The 16,550-nt window shown below is 33.9% G+C and overlaps 1 protein-coding gene across 2 annotated transcripts in view; it reads left to right on the top strand.

Moving 5' to 3' along the window:
- Positions 1 to 14,890, top strand: part of Gprk2 (G protein-coupled receptor kinase 2) — a 231,086-nt gene extending 216,196 nt beyond the window's left edge. Inside the window, exons 7-15 of one of the 2 annotated variants that reach the window (XM_070105492.1) lie at positions 1,966 to 2,086; positions 2,180 to 2,866; positions 6,316 to 6,421; positions 6,690 to 6,879; positions 7,747 to 7,995; positions 8,067 to 8,224; positions 8,510 to 8,713; positions 10,815 to 11,078; positions 11,152 to 14,890. In XM_070105492.1, the coding sequence (XP_069961593.1) occupies positions 1,966 to 2,086; positions 2,180 to 2,866; positions 6,316 to 6,421; positions 6,690 to 6,879; positions 7,747 to 7,995; positions 8,067 to 8,224; positions 8,510 to 8,713; positions 10,815 to 11,078; positions 11,152 to 11,244 (2,072 nt within the window). In that variant the 3' untranslated portion in view covers positions 11,245 to 14,890. Of the gene's footprint in view, positions 1 to 1,965; positions 2,087 to 2,143; positions 2,867 to 6,315; positions 6,422 to 6,689; positions 6,880 to 7,746; positions 7,996 to 8,066; positions 8,225 to 8,509; positions 8,714 to 10,814; positions 11,079 to 11,151 lie in introns of both variants that reach the window. The other variant, XM_070105491.1, reaches the window with a different exon arrangement.
- Positions 14,891 to 16,550: the final 1,660 nt, after the last annotated feature.

Here is a 16,550-nt window from a genome sequence, read left to right as displayed (position 1 = left end):
ACGATACCTCTTCAAGTGTATCGTATCGTAAGGCCCCTAAATGGCCCCTAGATGTTCTCTTGTTTCCCTGATGCCTTGCTCTTTACAATTCGATCGGTCACGTTTTCGGTCGACAGCCATACACAACTCTTGGCAATTTCGTCCACTATTTCATTGTTCTCGATGCTTTTGTGACCTGACATCCAGTAGAAGTGAAGTCGCTTGTTCCTGGCGGCACTCTCCACTGCTACCCTGCTTCCCAAAACACTTCTGGCCGATATGCGAAATGAGGTCATTGCTTAATAGCTGCTTGGCTCTTGAGTTTCTTTCCAATTCTTTAGATGTTAGCTCTGCGGCTCTCCCAATAACAAAAACTTCTGCTTGAAATATACTACAGTGGTCGGGCAGCTTAAAAGACTGTCTTATACTCCGGCCAGTATATCTCCGCACCTACTCTGTCCTCAATTTTCGAGCCATCCGTATAAAAGTTTAATGTGTTGTGCTCAGATACCATACCTTTACAACAACCTATGATATACCAAATCTTCTTTCCCAATTGAATACTAGGATCATGCGCAGCGAGCCGCTGAACCCTTTCCTTTGGCTTCCGGTACGTAGATTTCTTCTTCAATTCTTGTCGTTTTTTGATCAATGCAAGGTTCAAATTGATCATTTGTTTTATGTAGCGATTAGTATTAACAATTTTACCAGGACTTAGAAGATCATGATATACCACACCCATCTAATCCAGTCAAACACAGAGCATCGGCTTTTTACCGGATCGATCTGTTTTTGCAGTCGATGTTGATGGTTGTCCCGGATTAAGCCATGATTTTTTCCGTTTAAGATTCTTAAAATAAATCCATTTTTCATCGCCAGTGACAATTCGATGATTTCCTTTCGTGTTTTTAAAGCAAAATTTCTCAAGTGATTTTCTGGTTTTCTATTTTATTTTCATTCAATTCATGTGGCAACCATTTCTTTTATGTCTTTTTCATAGTTTTCATTCAGTCTGAAATTGTTTATTTCCTTTTAACTCAAAGTGTAATTTTTATCCAATATTGCTTGCAGTTCGGTGTCTTCAAACTTTTTTCATGGTCATCCACGTTTTTCATTTCTCACATCAAATTCATTATCTCTGAATCGTTGAAACCATATTTTGCATGTTGCTTCTGATAGAGCATGATCACCATATGCCTCGACAAGCATTCAATGTGACATTGCAGCACTTTTCTTCAAATGAAAACAAAAAATTTATGATTTCCGCAAGTCATCTTTTTCCGGTACAAAATTTGACATTTTCAATACAATGTAAAAATATGATGTTGTTTGTTCAATGACTGCAATATTATTGAATATGTTTGACAGATGTCATGCCAGCCAAATAGAAATAAAATTAAGGTCGTTCACAACAAATGTTCCCTACCAACCTATTTGTATCTTAAAGCTCCCTTCAGTTCAGTTCCCGTCGATCAAAATGTGTGATACTTTAATAAAATTAAATGGATAAGTATTCTTTAAAATTATATGGTTTACAGCTGAATATGCCAAACCTCATATCCCTGATAAAATGAATTCCGATCCTATGGATGATATTTTCACATCAACTCATTATATTAAATTTAGCCTCTTTGGTTGAGTTTATATTATATCACATATTACTCATTTTAGGATGATTTTAGTATAATTTTTGCTGAGAGGAAGTAAAATAAAGCAAGAAATCTAAGTGAGTCTATGACCTAATAAAATACCAAATTTTATAGTAAACCATTCACGATTTAGTCGAATTATGAATGTTGAATTCTTTCGCAACAATTTTTTTAATATAAAGTTTTGCCAACACCTGAAGGTTTTCGGCGGCTTTGATCTTTGCAAGTTTCAAGAGTATAAAATGTTCGATTACACCCGAACTTAACCCTTCCTTACTTGTTTAAACTAAAAGCTTTTTACTAAATTTAAATATTTGATACGCTCATCTTTTTACAGATATAAGTTATGGTTACGTGATAGACCAACAACCCATCGGCCGTACATTGTTTCGGCAATTTTGTGAAAGCAAACGGCCGATATACTTTCGGTACATTTCGTTCCTGGATGAAGTGCAGCGGTGAGTATAAAATGCATGACACTTCATATCATTATGTATGTATATACCAATTATTAGAATTTCGTTTTTGCTCTCCTCCAATGCGAAATTCAGATACGACGTGGAGTACGATGAGAATCGTATCGCTATTGCGGTCGATATTGGACGACGTTTTCTGGCTATTGACACGCCAACCGCGCTAAATAACGGCATTTGCGATATCAGCGATGTCATACGATCGGCAAATGAGAATGCAGTTGATGACGACGATGCCAACAACACTAGTTCCACCATTGAGAACAACACTGCTGCAGAGACTGAAAATCACAATAATACCACCACCAATAGCAGCAGCAATAATCACAAAAACTACGAGCAACACAATGGCGATGAGCACAACAATGGCAGCAATCAACAACAGAAACATACATTGAGCGATGGCAGTGCGACACACGATGCCGGCGGCTCTGGTGGCGGTGACAGTGGTGTGGATGCGGGCGATACAGTTGGTGGCGGCAGCGGTGAAGGCAGTGGCGGGGGGGGAGGTGGTGACGACACCGGTGGCGGTGACCTAAACAAGGATAGCAGTAATTGCCACTATAGTCCCGGTGTGGGCAAATTGAATCCCGCTACCGGCGATGAATTGGTGCTGGATGTGCTCAATGATGATCTTATTGCGCGGGTGCGCGACAAGATCACCAGTGGCAATAAAGAACTCTTCGAGCCGTGCGTAACGGCTGTGAAGGCATTTCTGGCCGGTGAACCATTTCAAGAGTTCGAGACTTCAATGTATTTCCATCGGTGAGTGTGTGATGGAAAGAAATTTTTATAATATATTACAGTTTTAAGTGGTTACACCAGGCAAGAGCTCTCAAAAAAACCCTAACTTCGACAATTTAACCCAAGGGTAAGGAAAAGGAAATAAAAAATCTCTTCTTTAGGCTTTATGAAATATTAACTTAAGTGTATACAATGTTTTTATATTGACATTTTGATAGAAAATGCCAGCTACGTGGTTTATCTTTGGAATCACATTTTTTAAAGAGGGTCTTTAAGATCGACATTGATTCTGGGTACTCTTGTTATCTTAAGAAATGAAAAAAATTAAAAATGAGATCTGAATGAATATGGCAGTTTTTAGTGCAGTACCTACGAGTTCAGCTTTACTTAAATATTTCGCAAAACAGCGGACATGTAAAAAAAAAGTTAATTTTTTACTGAAAAAATTGGAAAACACCTTAACTTCGGCGGCACCGAAGCTATTGTAATACCCTTCACATGTGCATTTTTTATAGCATGAAAGGGTATAAAATTATATTTGTCTTGATATTGAGTGCCCAGTTTGTATACCGGCTATATGCTATAGTGGTCCGATCAAAACAATTTGTTCAGCGATTGCATCGTTACTTGAGACAATAATCCCTGCCAAATTTCGGAAAGACATTATGTCAACTAAAAAACTTTTCCATACAAGAACTTAATTTTGATCGTTGAGTTTGTATGGTAGCTATATGCTATGGTGGTCCGATATCAGCGATTCCGACAAATGAGAAGCTTCCTGTGAAGAAAAAGACGTGTGCAAAATATCGATTGATATCTAAAAAACTAAGGAACTACTTTGCATGACAGGTGTGTTCAGAAAATAAGGGAAATTTTAAATTTAAAATTCCGCGGGATTGGAAAGTCCAATTGTAAAAATTTTTTTATATTTTTTTTAAAATACATACTCACATGTCCCTGAAGTGAGATAAAATTTGCAGCCGCGTTCATTGCTCACTTTTTCTGTAGCAGCCGCTAAGGTTATATTTAGTTTTATGAGCTTGGCTATTTTCGTTTGTTAAAAGCTCACACTTCGTTACTTGTTCGTGAATTTTTGACCAAAAATAATAATGTAACGAGGCCCCAGCCTTCATTTTCGACAGAAATGACTCCGTGTGACTTTTCCCTATTTCCAAAAACAAAGATAACCTTAAAGGGTCGTCCTTTTACAATTATTATTTAATATATTTGAAAATCGCTTAAATTTTTAACACACTTCTTATATACAGATAGACAGACGGACATGACTAAATCTACTTAGCTAAGTCAGTTTGATAAGTTATAATATAAGGCGCGTAAAAGGCTCACGAAAAATCTCAGCTTTTTGGGTACTCAAAAGAGTCTGCTTAACTGTTTCGATACGAGTACTAAGCCCAAAAACTTTGGTTATTTAAGCGGTTTTGGCATGGCTTATTGTCTAAGTCAGTTTTTCCAAATAATCTTTTGTATTTGTGAAGGGTATTATAGCTTCGGTTAACCGAAGTTAACGTTTTTTTTATTATATATACATAAATACACTAGTATATACCTATATATACATACATATTTATATGTATATATACATATACTTGTATATTTGCATTCCCTTAGCATTAATTGAAAAACGCTCAAGTAATTTGTATTATCTATAAATACTAAGCGATTTGCGTAAGAGGGATTTCCCAGTAAAAAGTATTTTTAATATCTGCACACACAAAGACGCATACATACGTATTTAAGTGAGCACTTATACGAACGTGCCCGCACATACCATAAATACAATAGGTATATTGCTATACATTGGCTATTATTTGCCATCGTCAATCGCATAAAACAGCTGTGTAAATCATGGTATGCCATGTAAAATGGAAATAGAAAAATATTTTCTTAAATTAGATTAGCTAAAAATGCTCACATCGCTATTTGCGCGACAAATGCCATACACATAGCACCTGCATTTGCACCTAACCATGCATACATACAGCTATGGACCAAAAAATGGATGCAGCAAACGTGTAAATTAGTTAAGGACGCATGATAAGATATTTGTATTGAAAATATTCGCTCTACGTCATTTCTTAAGTAGGCAATAAGAGACGAAAATAACTAAATACAACAAGGTTGAAATATGCTCCATTATCTATTAATAACAATAATTCATTTGGTCCAAATTTGCTTTTACATAGTTTGCTTCTTTACGATGGCCGACTTAATTATGAGGAAAACAAATTAAATACCATAGTTACAGATATTAATGCTGAAATTGTGAATCAAGCTTAAAAGTTCGTATCGCTTTAATCGCCTTTTTTTTGAAAATCAACGATTTCATTATTCAACATAGTTGTTATAGAGGACGATACATTGACTATAGCGATATTCCAGTTTGGGGATATATGTTAGGTTAACTTCGATGGCTGCTCTTCAAGATGGGAATCGCACTTGGGCGAAGTAAGCGATCTTATAAATCGACAAAGCGTCTGAAGCCAACACAAATTTGCTTAGGCATTTAAGTTCTATTCCCAACACCTCAGTGAGATATCTGAAAGTGTGAGCCCCCGAATGTTCAAGCCTTGATCCCGCAAATGCGGGATAATCAAGAACGAAATGTTTAGTTATGTTTGTACCTCATCTTCTTCAATACAGCTTCTGCATCTGGCATTCGGTAAGATTCTCAACCTTACAGCGTGGGCGACAACAGGCAACGAGCCTTAGTGGGGTCAAAGAACTCACTGGATCTCTTGCAATTGATCTTCGATCAAAATGATCCTGCGACAGCAACTGATAGTATTCAAATGTTAGCCAAGCTCCCGCGAAGCTCTGCTATCTAGTAGTACAACGCACGAAGAGAGTTAGTCGGCTTTGCAGTTAACTGCAATTCCGTTGTGGCCTGGCACCCATACTAATCTTATCACAAAGAGACTCTATGCAATTGAGAGGGTTAGGCATTGCTTAACGCACAGAAAGTAAGCTCAAGGCTAGTATCGCCGCACTGTTATCAAAGTGGATCGTTACCTTTCCAAAGGAGGCTGCACTTCGGAACAGTAATTCTACCGCTAACTTAAAGGCAGCAACCACGAATTGAAAACGCTGCAGTTGTCTGAGACTGAGGTTGGTAGAGACTGTTCACAGAGCTCGTAAATAATATACATAGTATTCCCTGTACTCGGTTTGTCTATGAGTTGGTCCATTATGGTAATTATAGGATAATCAAAATAATTTCTATAAAAATACCACATTATTCCATATTCTTTTGGGTTTTTTTTTTTACAAAAAATTCGAAAACCCAATTTTATATGTCCAAGCTAGCTGCAGCGTTCTGCGGCAAAATCAAAGATTCATACACACATACATATTTGTGTATACATATGTATGTACCGAAATATTACTGCCGCCAACAGATATGGCATAATTGCATTTTAAAATAATCCACTTTTACCTCTCTCTCAACACAGTTATTTGCAATGGAAATGGCTCGAGGCTCAACCTATCACCTACAAAACGTTTCGCATGTATCGCGTATTGGGTAAAGGTGGCTTCGGCGAGGTCTGTGCATGTCAGGTAAGTGCCCAGAACATACTTACATATATACGAGTCTACGAGTGGGAAGCGAGGTAAAATTGTAAACTATGCAAATATAATGCAAATCCCATTTTTATGGCGCTCATGTTTTACAATAGAAATACGAGTGCCATAGAAATATGTTTTTCTATTCGTATGTACGAGTATGTATGTATGTAGTTACACTTTAGGTTTTTTCGTCGCAATCGTGTACCATTTTTGGTTTCTACATTTTTTCTTGGTTTCTCTTCTTTGTTGTTGATTTTAGGTACGTGCAACTGGTAAAATGTACGCCTGCAAAAAGCTCGAGAAGAAACGCATAAAAAAGCGCAAGGGTGAATCGATGGTTCTTATAGAGAAACAGATTTTGCAGAAAATCAATTCCCGCTTCGTTGTTAATTTGGCGTACGCGTACGAGACGAAGGATGCCCTCTGCCTTGTGCTAACGATCATGAATGGTGAGCTATTAGAACAGTTGATTTTTGGTTAATAACTGTTACTTCTATCGCATAGTGTGACCCAGCTCTAGTCTAAAATTCTAGAAACGATTAGTGTAATATAATTCGAGAGATTTTAGTTTTCTGAAATCAATCAACTATATTCTAAAATATGTCAGATGCTGCGAAACAGATTACAATCTGGAAGAGAATTAGGAAGGTTGTTAAAATTTGTTTACTATTCGAGGAAAATATAATATGATGTGGATGTAATCCTACATAGTAGGTACACAGAAAATCCATGAAAACTATAATCATATTTGATATAATACACTTTTTTGTTGTTGTAACCGAATTTAGTATTATTATAATTTCCAAGAAAAAAAAAAGTATTTATAGGAAAGTTGGAGGGGGAGCTTTCTGTAAAGAGCGCTCTGTCAAGCTTAGTTTCAGGCAGTTTCGAATCATTGTAGAGTTTTTCATGCAGTAGCGGTTGTCAGTAAGGTACCAGCAAGCGTATTGCTCCGAAGTGCAGCCTCTTCCAGGGATGTGAGCATTTATTCCAACAGCAGAGCTGCAATACTACCGTTTAGCTCACTCATGTGCGCACGAAGCTAAACAAAGAGTGTTTGTCCTCACTATCAATACAACCAAGCAACTTCGTTATCAGACTCGTTTGGTGGCTTGATCATAGCTGAACTTATGGACACTGCAAAGTCGATGAGCTCGCAAGAAGAGGCACTTTTGTCCAAATTATATCGGATTAGAAACGCGTTAGATCTCTGTTGTCCTCTAGCGCTGTACCTATTAAATCCCTCACTCCTAGAGTAGACTGTTATTTAATATTTCCATTCACGTTTTAAATTCCCATATTTATTACTTCCACAGGCGGTGACTTGAAATTCCATATTTATAATATGGGTGGCGATCCGGGCTTTGAAATGGTACGAGCACGTTTCTACGCCGCCGAAGTTGTCTGCGGATTGGAGCATCTACACCAACAGGGTATTGTATATCGAGATTGTAAGCCGGAGAATATATTGCTGGACGATCACGGGCATGTGCGAATATCAGATTTAGGTTTAGCCGTCGAAATACCGGAGGGTGATTTGGTGCGCGGGCGTGTCGGTACTGTGGGTAAGTACGCAAAACTGTTCGTCTCTTAATATTTCCGTGTACTAACATCTTTATTTTAATTTTTGATGCAGGTTACATGGCTCCAGAAGTGATCGACAATGAAAAATACTCATTCTCACCGGATTGGTTTAGTTTCGGTTGTTTATTATATGAAATGATCGAAGGTCAGGCGCCATTCCGCATGCGCAAAGAGAAGGTGAAACGCGAAGAGGTCGATCGACGTGTGAAGGTGAGTCGGAAAATCATTTGCGAATCACGAAATGAACTCAGTTTGCTCTAAAAATCGAAATTTTGACGTCATAAATATTTTTAGGTTAATTTTGAGGTTATGAGAACTGAAGTCAAAGTACATTTTATATAACATTTAAGCCATGTTGGACTGTATGAGCAAATATTAAATAATAAGTAAAATTGTTGTAAAAAGTTATAGTTATGAAACAGACTATATAATACTTATAGCATATATATTTCTTATTCTAAATATGGCCTCATATTTGTTTATTTTTATTTTTAGGAGGACAATGAAAAGTATTCTAGCAAATTTAGTGATGAGGCTAAATCATTATGTCAGCAGCTGCTCGCTAAATCCATAAAAGTACGACTTGGCTGTCGAAATGGTCGCTACGGTGCACGTGAAGTGAAATTGCATCCATTCTTCAACTGCATTAACTGGAAACGGCTGGAGGCAGGCATGGTGAAGCCGCCTTTTGTACCAGACGTAAGTATGACAGAATTATTTTAGGAAAGAATAATTGCCATACTGGTTAAAAAAAATTTAACTAATTTCGGAATAATTCTCTAGTTTTTTTGGGAGAGTCTTAAAAATATTTATTCAAAATTTTAAACTACCAAACTATTTTTTAGACTATCTCAACTGGTTTTATAACACAGTTTCATCCAAGGGAATCTACATATATCTTTTAAGTGTTTTTTTTTTAGATATATGGTTTTCAAGAAGAATAATTTAATGTTATAGCCAAGAATTTAGCTTTGTTATAAAGATAAGTGTTTGCCATTATGTTTTAAAAATGATTTCGGACAAATGACCTCCGCAGCTGTCTTAAACAAATTCCAGCGCGCAGAGGCGCAACTCTCAACCTTTTTTGCAGCAAGTATTTTCATGGCATGTAACACCGTCTTTTTGGAACCAAATGTCATCAACATCCTCCAATTCAGGAACGAAGCTCTATACCGTTCCCCATTGACTATAATATTATTCCCGGCTTCATTTTTGAATTAATATAGACTAATGCAGAGGGAATGCCCATGGAGCACAGAAACATTTTATTTTTTAGAAGTTGTAACAGTGTCTTAACAATGGCTACTCATTCAACCAAAAGCGAGCTTCATCGCTGAACAAAATTTTCTTGTGAAACCGAAAATTTCATCGGGCGAACCGCGCATTATTTTGGTAATAGATTTGCACGATTTGCAAATTTTGTTCCGGAGTAAGTCTATTTATTATGCTGAGTATAAGTCTAGTAACAGCTATTATGAAGACCAAATCCGAAAAAAAATTTCCCTCATTGAAAACCACATGTCTAAAAATACACTTTTTACTTACATTATCTTAGTGGAATAAAAAGTTTTAAAAGTAAATTAATGAAAAATTGATGACACTATTGAATTTTTATACTCTCGCAACATTTTGCTACAGAGTATAATAGTTTTGTTCACCTAACGGTTGTTTGTATCACCTAAAACTAATCGAGTTAGATATAGTGTTATATATATACAAATGATCAGGATGAACAGACGAGTTGAAATCCGGGTGACTGCCTGTCCGTCCGTCCGTCCGTGCAAGCTGTAACTTAAGTAAAAATTGAGATAACTTTATGAAACTTGGTACACATGTTTCTTGGTACCGTAAGACGGTTGGTATTGCAGATGGACGTAATCGGACCACTGCCACGCCCACAAAAAGCCATTAATCAAAAACAAATAAATTATAATAACTAAGCTCCACAATTAGATACAAGACTGTTATTTCTTGCACAGGATCACATTAGGGAGGGGTGTCTGAAGTTTAAATTTTTTTTAAGTGGGCGTGATTCCGCCCCTAATAGGTTTAATGTGCATATCTTGTAAACCGCTAAAGCTATAATAACAAAATTCACTGGAAGCAAATGTTTTTAGCACCTTTACCGTAATGTAAATGTATAGTACTATACTATATATATTATATATTTTAGCAAGGATGGGTTAAATTCTGTTAGAACTGAGCATTAAATATTGCTTTCCAAGTATATAATGTATATATATAATATATGTACATGTGATCATCGTTACGAGCAGAACCGATTTATTCATGTCAGGCTGTCTGTCTGTATATACGCAAAGTCTCTCATTTTTTAAGATATCACGCTGAAATTTTGCACAAGTCTTTTTCTCCCCAAGAAGCTGTTAATTTGTCAGAACCACCGATATCGAGCCGTACAAACTGATGGATCAAAATCAAGATACTATAAGAACAGAATCGTGAAGGTTACTATAGCTTCGGTGCAGCCGTACTTAATGTTTTTGTTGTTTTTATTTATTTTGATTATTATGTATTATAATGTTAATCAATTGTGATAATATCACAAAGAAAATTGTCTACTCTTTTCTACCACACTTCACAGTTCTATAGCCTACGCTGAGGAGATTTTATTATTATTACAAAAGTGATTTACTCGCTATATAATTATGTATATACTATTCCCAATATGATTTTTAACTTCTAAGCTAAATATTTTTTTTCTTTCTTAATAATTATTTTATTACATAACAACTTAATTTCCGAGCTAACTCATTTTTCAAAAATCCATTTTATTCCACAGCCACACGCTGTGTATGCCAAGGATGTGCTCGACATTGAACAATTCTCGACAGTGAAGGGTGTCAATATTGACGACTCCGATACGAACTTCTATAGCAAATTTAATACCGGCTCCGTGTCGATTTCGTGGCAAAATGAAATGATGGAAACAGAATGCTTCCGCGAACTGAATGTATTCGGCGTCGACGACAGTCCAACGCCCGATTTGTTGATCAACGCTGTGCCGGAGCCGGAAAAAGCTGGCTGTTTTCCGTTCAGAAGAAAGGTGCTTAGTAGATATTATAAAAAAAATTAATTTACAATTTTATTTATTTATTTTTATGATTTCTTCATTGCAGAAGAAGCAACCGCTGCGCACCCAGCCGATACCCATTCCCGAACACTTACTAACCACTAGTCACAGCGTTTCCTCGACGACCGTTGAAAGCTGATAGCATAAGTCAATAAGTAACACTAAGTGATAATTGTACGCAGGCGCATAAAATTACCAGAAAAAAAAACATACACACAACAAACATCAATGAATTGGTGCGAAGTGAGCAACAAACACACACATACATACATACGTGCTGGTGTTTTCAATGTTAAATTATAATACTACATATAAATTAATTAATGTAGCGCATACATACATATATAAGTAACGCATACGCACACACACTCACACATACAAGCGCAGTAGCGTATGCAACAAACGACACAAAAACATTACTATAGATTACTATGTTAATTAAGCGTAAATTTTGTAAGCAAACGTTACATACAAACAAATTATGCAAATAGTGCACGATACAACAACAAAAACACACAAAAACAACTTTTTTGCATTCTGTAAGCATTAAAGTTTTTACAATTTTTTTGCAAATGCATTACGCAACTATCTAATTGTAGTTATATAATATGTATTCGATTTGTATTCTTTTTGTATTGTGCAAAAGTGGCAGCAAAAAAAAAACGAAAGAAATATTCGAAAAAGTTTATAAATAACTGTAGTTATAATATATAATAATAAAATATATACATATGTATGTATTTACTGCTAGGAGCTATGCCGGCATAGCGGTATAATTGTAATGACTACTCGTACTCGTGTGAAACTAGTAAACAACAACAACAAAAACAAAAAATATACACCCAAAAGACTATGCCAACAAGAGAAAGCAAAATATACATAAGTATACAAGCATAGAAGACGCAAAGTAATGTAAACAAAAAATTAAAATACACTAAATAATGTAATTATTAATTGTTTAGAGACTCAGCTCACAATGTAACTACCAAACTACAATAATAATGTTTTTTTTGTAAAGGTTTTCTTTTTTAAAACTTTGACTCCATACAAACATTAATACTATATATATATATGTATACAGAAGCAGTTGCATACTTAAATATCACATGCAATATATACTGCATACCCACGTACATACATGCAAACATAATATATATGGATTTACTAAACAAAACTATATACATGTGCATTTAGCGTTTAAGCGACAACAAAAAATGTTAGTAAAACAAAAGTAAAAGAGAAAAAATAGAAATAAAATACCAAAAATTTATAGAAAAGCTATTAAATTAGCGAGTTGGCATAAATTACAAAAACACAGTTGTATTTGTATTGAACTCGTTAGTTTGCGAATTTGTATAGGGGTAGATATTTTGGAAATAATATAAATTATATATAGAAATTTTGAATTATAATTACATTTTAAATACATAAGCTACATTTTATATACATGTGTACATAAATACAAACTCTCAAATTAACCAGTCAAATATAAATACAGCACAAAATCGCATTAATTGTACTGATAATATATAATATATATATGCAAAATAATAAAATATCATTCTTTTATATAAATCAATGTGTGTTCCAGCTAATCTTACAGTTAATTACTATGTAAACATTTTTTTTGTAAAAAAAAATATTGAATATTAACGAAATACAAAATACGACACACTGTTGTACATACAAAAAAGTCACCGATGTCTCAATACTTTATTTAATACCGTAATTGCCCATCAAACAATTATAATATAGATTTATTACCCTCCCTATGCAGTGTGAGTTACATTCAATATTCTATTTTGATATGCTGCATTTCAGATCGACAAAGCACCAAAATTCATACCACAAACTGAATGTTCTTAATCAAGAATATTTGTTCCCAAAATATCAATAGAAAACTGGATCCTAATGGGCATATGGTTATTACTTATTGAAAATCGAAACCCATAAAAGGAACTATACATATACCTTGAACTTGCTATTATTACATAATGCTATCTTTTTCTATTGGAATATAATGTAAAATTTAATTCAACTTTTCGAGAATTTGCCACTCTGTTCAATATTTAATTATTTTTTGGGGGAATTTAAAACATCAGCATCTCTAATTGTTTGAATGGTAAGGTCAGAAAAAATAGAAATGGAGAGCTAATTATTATATAACTCAGATTTTCCATTAAAAAAACATGAGTTCATCAGTTGTCCCTAGTGCACTGTCAAATAGTGTTATAATACTCGTATAGCAAGTAAGACTGTAATTTTTATAAAGGGTAGCTCAATGACACGCAAGTTCATACCATACAAAAAATAAAGTAATAAAGTAATAAATTACAGAAGGCAGAGGAAAATAAATAATCATTACACATTGAATATTTATTACAAGTACTTTTAAAAAATCAAAAAAACTTACGGACATACATAAGTAACATATTCAAAAACATTTACAAATATGAGTTACAAATTATATTATGGTTAGCTGTATTCAATGATAGGCCAGTGCAGAAACCTTTGAAAATGGTAAGAAGTGAAAAAAGTGATACTAAGTGATAAAAGTGAAACCTATTGTAAAAGGTAGAATAAGTAGAAAAAAAAAAATTTCGAGCAATCTGTGGTCGGAAAGAGGAGGAGGAGAGGGGTGATTGAATTTTTAAGGGTTAAATACGGTTTATCTTGATATCCGGCAAAATTGCGAATCCTATGGAAAAAAGTTGAATAGTTATAGGTTATAAAACCTAGTTAAAAAAAGCATAACCTCTATAATATAATCGAGGTTTTGGATTATATTTATCTTTACAATTTTTTTATAAGAAATTTAGTGTACTTCCCCTTTTTGTCCTGTATTTTTTTTCTTTAATATACTTATTTTTTTCACATTTTTTTTACTTAATATCACAATTCTCAATCGAAAATTCTCACGTTAAAATATCAGCCTTTTTAAATTTGGTGACTGTATGTTTGTTGAGATGTCTATTTACTGATTATATAAAGAAATAATACATTGCTATGGTAAATTATTGCAACGAATACAAAAAAACGTCACTAAACCATTCAAAGCTGTTTTTTTTTATTTATATCATCTACCTGTTATTTCGTATTTACAGCTGTAAAAAAGCAGTCTTAAACCCCGCCAGAGTGGATTAAGTTTATGCAACAAAATTACCGCAGACTTTGAAACACACGAAAACTAATAATTAAAAACGCAGTAAACAGAGTTGACTTTGGAAAGACCAATAAGACCAGTCAGTTCTAAATAAAGTGTAATAAACGAAAATTATTTAAAATATACAGCAAATAGAGAAGGATTTTGCAGATTTTCTTAGTTTTTCAATATTTACACATTGACAATATTTACACATGACAGAAGTTGGCGCTCCCTGTATAGTTTTTCAGTTCTCTAATAATATTTGATACAATGGATTGAATAGCTTAGGAAGCGAAGCTGTTGATATTCTTAAAATTTTTTTGCAAATTAATTTTCATACTAAAAGTGTTATAAAATAAATTTTAACGACATTTGATAATATAATACACACACATCAACCTTTTGATTTTAGACACCTTTTCGAAACGCAAAATAAAATTATATAGTAATTTCATTCTTAACTTCTTTAATTCTTTAATAAAATTATATTCCAGATTCGTATTGTTTACTTTATTGCTTAAATGAAGAGAAAGCTCTAAATACACATACACAAATCTTTAAATGACAATTATAATTCCTTTCTCTCACTTCTACTCCTCACTTCTCTGTCACTCCTTTCAATTGCTATTGTAATCATATGTATTTAATTTGTTTTGTTGTTGCACTATTTTTATATAATTTATAATCTGTATAGAAATAAATTTTTATTTACAACTATTTTATCACGAGCTTTTTATTAACTAGTAAATATCTATATACATATACATATGAATGTTTGTATGCATAAATATAATTTTAATGCTTCATTTAAATTTAATATTATTTATAACATTTATGCTCTGCTTATTGATAAACAAGTATCCTAAAACTTTACTTAGTTATATAAAACTGGCAATAAAAGTGACTTTTTCATATTTTTATATAAGTTCTTGGTTGTTCTATTTAATTCAGTTCAATGTCTTTATATTATATTATATTATCTATATTGCTCGATTACCGAACCAGTTATGATTTAAATAATTATTTTGTGCGACTTGGAAAATAGGGGCAATTAATTAATTTTTTCCGTGTACAATAATGCTGAAATTGGCTGGAAGTTTAGGGCATTTCGTATTTGGTTGCAGTTAGTATATGAAATCTAACTCTTAGTATACATATTTTATTATTATTAAATACTTACATTAAAATGAAATCATCACTGGTATTATTAATATTACCGTTTCTGAGACATTTTCTTAATTTTTTTCCGTAAGAACCTTCTACAGAGTATTAGAGTCAAGTTATGGAGTGCCAACGGGAAACGGGTTTCATTTTTATATATTATATATAGATAGAAGATATATTTTTATATATTAAATTGGATGGGTATAATATTTTATTTTAGCTAATTTTTCTTAACCCTTTCATACTCGTTTTGAAACAAGTAAAACCTCTGTAAAAATATAGAAAATATACAGGATTTAGCACATGAATAGCATATCTGATCAAATTTGACTCGGGCTAACAAAAAAACACTGTTTTCACGTATTTTAATACAAATATTTATTATCGACTTCAAAATAGACTCCTTTTCAGCCAATACAAGCGTTGCTTCACATAGACGCCTCGGCCAAGTAGTATTCCTTATTGACCGTTTGACCCTTTGGAACGAATCATGATGAACCACACCGCGGTAATCAAGGAAAACCATTCCCTTCATTTTTAACCGACTTTGCCGTGGTTTCGGCTAATTTTGGAAGGGCTATTCGCTAGATTGTTGGACAATTTTGACATGATATTCATAAACCCACGTTTCGTCACTATTAATGATGCGCTTGATGAATTTACTCAACGTCGTTTTTTTCAAAGATTCAGATCTGTTCACAAGAGTCCTAGCATCTCCGCAACCAAAACAGTAACCAAGTCGTTGAGTCGATCCATAAGAGATGTTCAGATCATCTGCTCTGCTCTGATGTCAACCGGAGGATTCGCAAGCTCTGTTTCTTCAACGCTTTAATGGGCAAATTCGATTTAATCAGTAATTTTGATCAGATGGTGTATCAATAATCCGACATTTTTGCTATTTTTAAGACTTTTTACTCTTTCGATGACTCAATCGCAAACGGATTAGATTAAAAAAACACTTAAAAATAGGTATTATCAAACTTTCATAGTAGTCATAAACGAAACCTTCGTCTACTTTCGTTTATGACATCAGGAACTGAAATATTTTTCTCTTAAACGTACTCCAAAACAAGTAACGGAAAGAAAGTAACACCTGACTATATAAAAGATAACCAAAAAATCAGCTCTTCTAGTTC

The sequence above is a fragment of the Bactrocera oleae genome, chromosome 2 (assembly GCF_042242935.1).
Source record: "Bactrocera oleae isolate idBacOlea1 chromosome 2, idBacOlea1, whole genome shotgun sequence".
Classification (NCBI taxonomy): Eukaryota; Metazoa; Arthropoda; class Insecta; order Diptera; family Tephritidae; genus Bactrocera; species Bactrocera oleae.
This window is presented reverse-complemented; position numbering and strand designations above follow the sequence as displayed.